This window comes from Leuresthes tenuis, unplaced genomic scaffold, assembly GCF_036924035.1.
Source record: "Leuresthes tenuis unplaced genomic scaffold, fLeuTen1.0.hap1 SCAF_13, whole genome shotgun sequence".
NCBI classification, from domain to species: Eukaryota; Metazoa; Chordata; class Actinopteri; order Atheriniformes; family Atherinopsidae; genus Leuresthes; species Leuresthes tenuis.
This window is the reverse complement of record NW_027325367.1, coordinates 9,593,798-9,603,458: the sequence shown is the minus strand read 5'-3', so window position 1 is coordinate 9,603,458 and position 9,661 is coordinate 9,593,798. Positions and strand designations below refer to the sequence as shown.

At 38.7% G+C, this 9,661-nt stretch overlaps 1 protein-coding gene across 1 annotated transcript; it reads right to left on the bottom strand.

Moving 5' to 3' along the window:
- Nucleotides 1–6,985: 6,985 nt before the first annotated feature.
- On the bottom strand, nucleotides 6,986–7,624 carry ripply2 (ripply transcriptional repressor 2). The gene is made up of 3 exons (XM_072362739.1): nucleotides 7,430–7,624; nucleotides 7,253–7,323; nucleotides 6,986–7,148 (listed from the first exon to the last, which is right to left on the bottom strand). Exons 1-3 carry the CDS (start codon nucleotides 7,547–7,549, stop codon nucleotides 6,986–6,988), a joined length of 354 nt encoding a protein of 117 aa, XP_072218840.1. The 5' UTR covers nucleotides 7,550–7,624.
- Between the last annotated feature and the right edge of the window lie 2,037 nt (nucleotides 7,625–9,661).

The window sequence follows — 9,661 nt, the reverse complement described above, 5'->3', positions numbered from 1 at the left end:
ATAGTGTATTTTAGAATATTGTTAACTAAAAGGAAAAACGAACTATGTATTTAACTGAAACCATAGTATATTAATTTATTCAAACTACTATAAACATTTTTATTGCATTATTCTTACAGTTTCATGTAAATTTGATCAAAATCTCATGAAAAATTACCAATTGTTGTGGCCTTAAAAAACGCTAAACGTGTTTGTAGAAAAAGCTACGACTTTTGAAAGGCTTGATTACAAGATGGTTTGGACAATGTTTTCCAGCTGCAGGATGCATTTTTGGAGCAAAACGTGGAAGTGTTTTGTGGACCCCCATTCTTCAACTCAATTAAGTGTACCATCAGCCTGTTTCACCTCTGGTCTTCTGCAGTCAACATGCAATACAAACCTTTCTCCACTGTCTGCAGAAGGAGCACTGAGGAAAAAAGAGCATGTATGAGCAGGTACATGTGTCAGTAACATGTGCGCACTTCAACATTCAAGGCAGAAATAAATGTTAGAGTATATGTGTGGGTATGATGCACATCTGTGTGTTTTGATGATGAGAGACACAACATAAGCAGCACATGCTGCAATCAGTGGCCTGAAATGGGTTTTTACTCTTTGTGAGTTTTGTGTCTCTTGGGACGTCTCTTCCTCTCCTGACATCCCTGACATAGAGCATTCCTCTCAGACCAGTGACCCCACATGACGGACGGGAACCTCCATGCCTATAACAAACCGATACGACCCACTGCAGCCCCAAGAGACTAAAACGGAGAGGTAATGATCAGGAATGTGAAAAAAAAAAACAAACCAAGAAAGGAAAATAAAGAAAATTAACCTGCAAGGGGTTTAGAGTGAACTACAACAGAAACAGCAAAACCGTAACTTCACCCTGATTTTGAATCTTGATCCTCCAGCCAAACCATTCAATGTGTATACGTGTGTGTGTGTGTTTTGCTGGAAATATTTCTCATTCAATCTGACACCCCTGTTTCCATGGTAATTTATGAGGCTTGACCAGAGAGTCTGAACACCCAGGCCCTGCTTCCAGAACCACACACGCACACGCACACACACGCACACACACACACACACACACACACACACACACACACACTGTACTGCTTGATAGCAATCACAGCTTTTGAGTCCAATATGTGAGAACTGATGGTCACAACAAAACTTTTGTTTTCCCTTCTCTTTATTTTCTGGTTAGAGTTAAGTTAAGGATAAAGGTTACATTTTGGGGTTTTAAAGCAAAAGTGAGGTTTGGCCATAAAGTTGCACATAAAGAATTACATAAACACAAACAAACCCAATCATTTAATCAACATCTTACATGTCACAAGGATAACTCACATTGCAGCTCTTGACAAGGCAAAGGAATCGCTGAATGAGTAATTTGCGGAGTGTTTCTAAGTTATTCTAGCTCCCTGCAGCTCAGCAGTGCCTGACCCCTCTCCCCTTCTGTCTGCTAAGAGGCCTACAGGGAGGAATCAGCCCAAATTACCTTTATTGATCCAAAGAGACAGGTGAATACCAAACAGGCCTCTTTCCCTTCACTCATCTTATCTCTCATCCAGTGTTTTCACCCCCCCACCCCGTCTACCGGCAGTAAGAGAGAATATAAAAACAAAACAAGGATTTTTATGTGAGAGAGATTGTTCTAACCACCACACATCACTGTAAATCAGCCATTGCTGTGATTTACTGTTTGCATTCAGGTTGCTGTGATTGACCTGCCTTGCTGTTGCTCATCTTTCACAATCAGGGAGCGAGTGAACAGGAATGGTGAGCGGCTGTTTTTCTGCCTCCAATTCACCGACGTCCTTTTGCTCCAGCATACAAATCACTGTGGTGGTGGAAAAGATACTCCATTAGGCCCAACTCAGAGTTAAATCAATGCGTGACTTATCAAATGAAATAGGGGATTATGAGGTAATCACCTGACAACCGCTGCTGAAATTGTAATTATCTCCATCTTAGAGAGAGAAGACCAGACTAACTATTTAAGTGGAGGGTAAGATAACAAGCTGTAAAAAAGCACAACAGCTATTTCTCTTAGACAGCAATGTGAGGCTGAATGTTTATGTGCCGAGAGGAACCGGAGCAACTTTATATGACTGAGTTCACTCCACTAACAGATTAATGCCTCGTGTTCTCTGTCTCATTACAGTGCAGTGACTGACCAGTCATTCTGTTTCTGCTTCATAATCACACTGTGTGTGTCACATTAGTATAGATGGATTTTTCTGGATGAAAGGTGGTAAACAAATGCAGTGCTAAGAAGGGATTGAAAAATGTTGTCCTTTTTTTTCTCCTGGAGCAAAACTATGTAAAAAATGTGTCATAACATAAGTAAAAAAAATGAATAAATAACAAAAAAACAGAAAAATCATAATAATCTAAAAACACAGACAAATTAACAATGGTGAAATGAGTTTTGTCTTTAAGATTAAACTGAGTCTAAATCCAGAAGCGATCCAGATTTATATGTGAACTCCAGAAATCTGTAGCTGCACTTAAAGCCTCCCGAGCATTTCACAACTTTGAAGCTAAAGCCTTTAGCCACCTTCACTTACTTTGGCATAAAAAGGTTTTTTTTTACGTGTTTCAACAATAAGATAATAAAAGCCAATATGTGATAAAGATGACAGTCTGTTAATTAGAAACAAAACCATGAAAAATAACCCTATTGCATTTGAAAAAACAATATGCATAAGTCCCAATGTTAAAAATTCTATGAATATGTTAATCACAACAATGAAAAGATTATTAGGAAATTTGACTTTCCTTTTATGGCATAAAATAGTTGATGACATTTGGTGCACTTTTCATATCTATTCACCTGGTTTATGAAACGAAAAAGAAAGAAAATGATGGATATAAACTTCTGAAACGCTTATTTTCTTATTTTATTCACGCGGAGTTTTCCTACGCCACAGAAGTGTAAACTCTCTGAAGTGCAACACAGCCCCCTGGTGGCATAACTGCACCGTTACATCACGGCCTCCAGAAACCAGAGGAACATGTACTTTTGGCTGTTTTGTACCAGCTGTTGTTCAAACACCTAAACACCAAACTGTTTGGTCTCAGAAGAAGCATCAGTTTGACCAAACCCACAAACAACTGTATGTTGAGGTAGTGCAAACTAAGTGACAACAGTGTAAGAGCCAAGAACGTTGAACGTGCTTTTTACAGATTCTTATCCCAGTCACAGCTCGCAAAAAAAAAGAAAAGAAAAAAACGAGTGTACCACCGTTGTTTTTATAGACCCTGATACGGCAGTTCAGTCACTTGAACATCATTCATCAACAGCACTCAACTTAAGATAAATAGATATAGACAGATAAATAAATCAATTCATTAAAAAAATCTATTTTTTTATTGTCCACAAAGTAACACCTCTCCTGTCCTCAAATCCCAAACGCAAATTTTCAGCATAAGAAGAAGCACAGCAGTGCCCCTTGTGGCTTACAGTAGAACTACCTGTGAAAACAACAATGAACATCATAAAACTGTATTAACTGACTTGGATCAACTCTGCCAGCAGGCTCTCTTTTCCGGAGGTGTGACACTGGGAAGCCGGCTGAGCAGTGTCAGTCTCAGTTTGGCCAAGTCACACTTCGTCACCTCATTGGTGTCTGCAATCACACCACAATAAGTAGTCAAAGTTCACAAGGGGATGCCAGCAGTCACACTCTGTACGTCAACTGAGGCACAAAAAAGTTTCAATATCAAAATGATTCAAACCAAAAATATATACACTCAATGACATTTGCAGCACATTAATGAATACTCAGCAGCACATTCCTATGAGTTTATTTAAGACAAGTGTTTCAGATATTTGCAGAGGATTTAACAAGCATCCAAACATGTTGCAAGGTAGAAGTGATTTTATTCCCGATACTTCCTGTTCATATCGAAAGACTGACAATTTATACATTTTATTATTACAGACCAGGGTAACAATGTGGAGATACTCAATAGTTGTTTGACTGCAGAGGTCAAACTCTGCACTGTCCACTCATTTAGGTGTTTATTCCTCACCCCCAAACTCACACCAGCACCTGGGAACAAGCAGCTCGCATCTGAAAAGTTTAAACTTTCCATAGTTCACCTAAAATCTTTTTTTTTGCAATGTAAATACCAGCATATGATCACCTACTCCCTCATTCAAAGCCGGAATATACACCCAACAGAGTGCTTTGGGACTTCAGACTTTCACATATACGTAAACTTGGTGAGCCATATCTGCTACAGCTGGCACACAGCTCAGGCAGGGTTAAAGGTTCATCAGAGAGGGCATCAGTCTCCTGGATTTACATTGAACTGTGGAGGTGAGCACATTTCACGCCAAGGTAAGTGACACTGCAACATTGACACCCATGCATGGGAAACTCCAGAGAGGCTCACAGTTGCCGAGGATATTAGATCTTCAGCACTTAAACACAAAACCTTAGCTCAGCTAAGCATTTGGATATTGATTCCACATTGATGCTTATCCCTCTGACTTTCCACCATCTAGTCTTTTACACATTCAGCAATTTTCTGTTTTTTTTTTTATGCTTCTACAGTTTGCAGTGTGATCAATTTGCCCACCTTTTCCCTCCTCGCCTTTGTCATAAAACACAGTAACTATGAGAGAAATGTTGAGAGATAAAGTCTATTAGTTTGAATTGCTCTAACTTGGTAATCTGCTCAGTGGAGGTCAATATTAAAAAGCAGCACACCAACCACAATGCAGCCAGAGGCCACCTTGTCTCTCACCAAGAAGGTGTGTAGACTTTGCACTCTGCAAAACACCTAAAGACAATCCAAAAAGTTCCCATGGAAAGGAAAAAGAGGCTGACAGTTTGAAAGGTGTGAGCTAAAGAGTTCAAGAGTTGAATTGTATGGATGGATACGAGTTCTGAAAACAACTGAATACTGAACTGTGTCCAGTAACCTTTATGGTATGATATTCAAACTAGGCAACCCATGCCTTGTTTGAATATCATACCATAAAGGATTGAATATCAACCTCTCATATATATTTTGATCATCATCATCATCCTTAGCTTTAAAATGCTTGTTTGTTATTTAGCTTAGAAAGCTCAAGTTGATGAACATCACTACCAAGATCCATGATGTAAACATGCCGGTCAGCAAGATTGAATCGCATCCATGTGTCCCAAGAAAGAAAAAACATTACAAACAAGACTGTGAAAATAGTAATATAACTGTGGCCTACAGATGGAAATGAAAGAAAACACAACTCAAAAAAGAACAAGATTATAAAAACATGAAAAGCGATTCACTTTTCTAACATTTAAAGTGCAGCACCTATTCAAACGTTTTAGACTATCTGTTGTGTTTAAAATCCAACCACGAACAACAACAGAAAAAAACATTCATAACTCAGAAGCAGAGGACCATTAGTATTTAGATCAAAGTAGTAGAAAACTGTGAAAATACTCATCTAGTCTTGCAATCAAGACAGCACTTATGTAAAAGTCGAAAACAGAAAAACTAATTCTGCAGTGAAATAATCCCTGTCACTGTTTTACTGCCATGCAGGTCAGAAAATGGCTGGACAGAAATTACTAATGCACTAATGCACATGTTGCATTTCACTGCTAATTAAGTAGGACCTCAATTTGAATTACTTCATATACTGCAGGCACAAGTTTGGTCTACAAACATGATGATTTTATTTGATCATCATGTTTGTAAATTTGTTGTGCTGTGTACACAAAGTTTAAGCTGTGGAGTGGTCCATTTTCAAGTCTCTAAAGAAAACCCATCTATGAACAGTCCTCAATCCATAAAGGTACGCTTAATCTTTCAGTTTTTCAGGAAAAAATCAGAATCACAACATTTGAGCAAAGTGTTGGGGAGGAAGTTTAGGAAATGGAAATTGCACTGAATGCAAGTCCAAGTAACTTGATGAGTAAATTCAATAAGTTCCACAGCTCACAAAGTAATTCAACTACTTCATCCATTTTATGAACTCCATTAAAATAATCCTTTAAAAAGACTGAGAACCTTTGGGAATAGTAGGAAACTGATGTGGGGCCCTCAACACATTGCAGTGTGGGGTTATTTAAAAAGATTCTTTTTGGTATTAAATGCTTCATTCTGACCTGTGAAAGGGGTTAATGATAAATCTTCAGACTGCATCTCCATATATTTCTAAGTTAAAACAGCACAAAAAAGCTAAATGATAACATGTCCACTGTGAGTTTTGTCTTATAACAGTCCCTAAGCCCGTGTCAGATTCTCCATGAGAGGGTTTACACCCTCCATTTGTCACATTTCCACACCTTAGGCGATACACAGGAAATGGAGCGTAAACCACTTTGCACTTTTCCATGGGAAGAATTGCTAAGTGCATGCAGACGGATGTAGAAACTAAACTGAATTCAATGTATGAATAAGTTACCCTGCCACATCATGAACTATCAACACCCAGAGTATCTGGCAGTTCCAAAAATAGGCTCATTTAGAGGAAATGTATTTGCTTATTATGTTCTTGGGTACTTGATAACAAGAATGTAAAGAAAAATAAGAAGTGTCATATGCACAAATATGCACTTTAATAAGTTCACTCTGTAGCTCACAGGCTGTAAAATTGAAAATGTCCAAGTCTAGGTAGATGAGTTGTTTTTTTTCATTTGTTTTGTTCTAATACGTAAAAGACCACATCCAGCAGCAGTGAAGTTTCTTCCTTCTCTGCATATTTGTGGAATGAATCACTTGATGTCACCTATATCAACCTGACACAAACAACTTCTGGTATCCATAAGCAAATGAGCCCCCAGATAGCAAGATTCATATGATGCATTTTATTATTATCATAATCAAAATACAAAAGAGGTAGACATGTTAAATGAATAACTTATGGTTTGTATTAGAAATAAAGAGCTTTTTACATGTATTTACAGGAATAAATTAAGAGAATAAGGGAAATATAAATAACATCACATTCATGAAAGAGTTTGTTTTTTAAGTCCTCCCATGTTAACGTTTAGTTCAGCTCCTTTTCCACCTCGTCCTCTTCATCATCGCCTTCTTCATCGCTGCTGGAGTCCTCATAGGGGCAGATGGTCGCTTGGACCGGATAGTTACGAAGGAGCATTTCTGCATCCCGATACAGATAATCGAAACATCTCGATTTCGGCCAGAACAACCTTTGAACAGATAAAAAAATGAATGAACATGAGTCATGACACACTTAATTCGAAATATCGACATAATGAAACATGTCTGATTTGACAAACAAAACTCAAATTACTTCACTGGATGGATGACTTGAGGAGCTTTGGATTGTTTTCCATTGGAGAGGTCCTGCTGCAATGAGTGAGTCTGAAAAGTGAAACGAAGACTTTTCGTTAGCGACTTAACTTTTAATCTGATAAGCAGAGCATGTTCAAATTTCAAGATTTGTAAATTGTAGACTGTCAAAACTCACCGTCAGTGGAGTTGTTTCACTCGTATTCCAATTCCATGGTCTCCACAAATTGGACTGCTGGGTAGAATTCTCTCCAGCAAAAACAGACGGTATTCCACTGTTGGGTGCGTTTTTCTCCATAGCTCCTGGTGCTGGTCAGCTCTGCGTAAGGTTCTGTCAGGATGGAAGCGTGAAGGCAAGAACCTCCTATTTATCAGGGCCTGGCTGTCTGTGCCAAATTGCGTTTTGACGCGTCCCCAAGTGTTTCCATGCGCCACGGTGCTGAGGTGAGAAGTCACACTTCAGCAAACATTGGCCATATGGCCACTTTTGCATGTAGCCTGGAGGGAATAAAATCTTGTAAGAGTTCGATTCAATCCCAAACACAAAGTTTGCGCAATACTCTGGTGCTTATATCAGGATATTTCTGGGTATCTTTGGTCACATATAAAGCTGTCTCTTTGTCGAACCTACAGCTCGCATCTCGCACTATTTAAAGTTCTTAAGTTACGAAAATTCTGATTGGTGTTTAAAAAAAATAGCGAGACCGAAGGTTTAAGTTTAGAGTCAACATTTTCTAAACATTGGCTAAACTTTTGTCACTTGAACTCTTGATCCCATTAACAAAAGTCTCTTTATCTGTAGCTGTCTGTGTAGCCATTTGGGTGTGAGGTGTTAAGAAACACGTGCCCTACTATCTATGCAGGCACAGTGGACGGAGAAAGGCTCGTGGATGGTTTAAGGGGGCGTTGACACGCGCCAGCCTTTTGTGTACATAACAGAAGGATGGATGTTAGTGTTACACCTCAGCAGATGCATCTCACTCCCATATGGTAAACCTAATAATAGTGTATCACATAACTTCTACATGAGCTTCATTCGGATACGCTATCTGCTGAGCAACCCTGTTGATTCCTCACATTCTCAGATATGATTGGATATGTGCTCCTGCTACGTGCCAGCAGGGGGCAGTGTGGGGCTGCATGCTGTGCTAAAGTCAAATGGGAGCGGTCATAACTGGGACATATTTGTGCAAATAGCTGACTGAGAGTGCATTGGACTCCACGACTGGATACCCCTGTTGTCACGTGACTTGTTATTTGAACTAATGGGCGCTGCATTCGCAAGCATTTGTTACAGCAGTGTGTATGCTGTGAGAGTGTATGTGCTTAAACGTAAACCGTGCATGGCCAGCATTAAATTTCTTTGCCCACTAGTTCCATGGACATCACAAAACCTCTCTCCAGAGAATAAACGATCCAAGCATGGTGCTAATAAGGTCCACACAGACTTCCATCTCTTCCTCAGTCTATTTTTTAGTAACAGAGCACAGTGTGCTAATTGGACACACTGAGTTCTGCTACTGGCCTTTTTTCTTTGAGTGTGTTTAACTGTCATTCACCCCTTTACCATGCTTCGATTATTCATCCCCACGTCAAGAAAAGTTGCAGCACTATGTAGAATGTAAAATCTAATCTGATGCATATCATTTCTGTTCAATTAAATTGAAAATAAAATATTGAAACTTAGAAACATAGTTTTAGATGCTCATATGCTCATATGATGCCAGCAATATACTGTATTTCAGAAAATCTTGGACAGGGGTAACAACATTTTGGAAAATATCTAAACCACCCTGTTATCAGATAAGTGGAAATCTGAAATTCTTCAGACATTCTTCAGACTAAACAGGAGAGAGATCATCTGGGTTTATTTAATCGGTATATAGATCAAATGCCAGCATCTGTGATGGTATGGGGTTGCATGGAATGGGTAACTTCCACCTCCATCAATGCTGAATGATATATGCAGATCAGGGAGAAACACATGTTGCCATTCAGGCAGTGTTTTTTCCAGGGAAAGTCTTGCTTATTTTAGAAAGACCGTGTTAAACCACATTCTTTATTCATTACAACACCACAGCTTCAGAGTAAGAGTCCCGGTGTTAAAATAATTTGAAGACATTTGAACCAAAGCTAATTCTAAGGGGGAAACATTTTGCTTTAAAAAGTACAGCAATCTGTCTTCTCAGTCCCCAAATATGTGGTAAAAAAAAATAAAAATTCTTGATAGAAGAGGTGAAAATAAGATTTAAAAAATATAAGTTTTTGCAATTGATTTGTTATTTTTGTACTGCCTTCAGTTAGATACTGTGTTGGAAATGATTTGCCTTTTAAATTTTGCACCCGCTTCTCAATTATTATTATTATTTTTTTTTAAAACACTGGAAACAAAACATGTTCTTGCTCGACA

Coding starts and splice junctions, on each gene's coding strand:
- ripply2 (XM_072362739.1), bottom strand. CDS start 7,549: ATGGAGAAAAACGCACCCAACAGTGGAATACCGTCTGTTTTTGCTGGA. Junction 7,324..7,429: donor GTGAAACAACTCCACTGACG/GTGAGTTTTGAC, acceptor TTCACTTTTCAG/ACTCACTCATTGCAGCAGGA. Junction 7,149..7,252: donor CAAGTCATCCATCCAGTGAA/GTAATTTGAGTT, acceptor ATCTGTTCAAAG/GTTGTTCTGGCCGAAATCGA.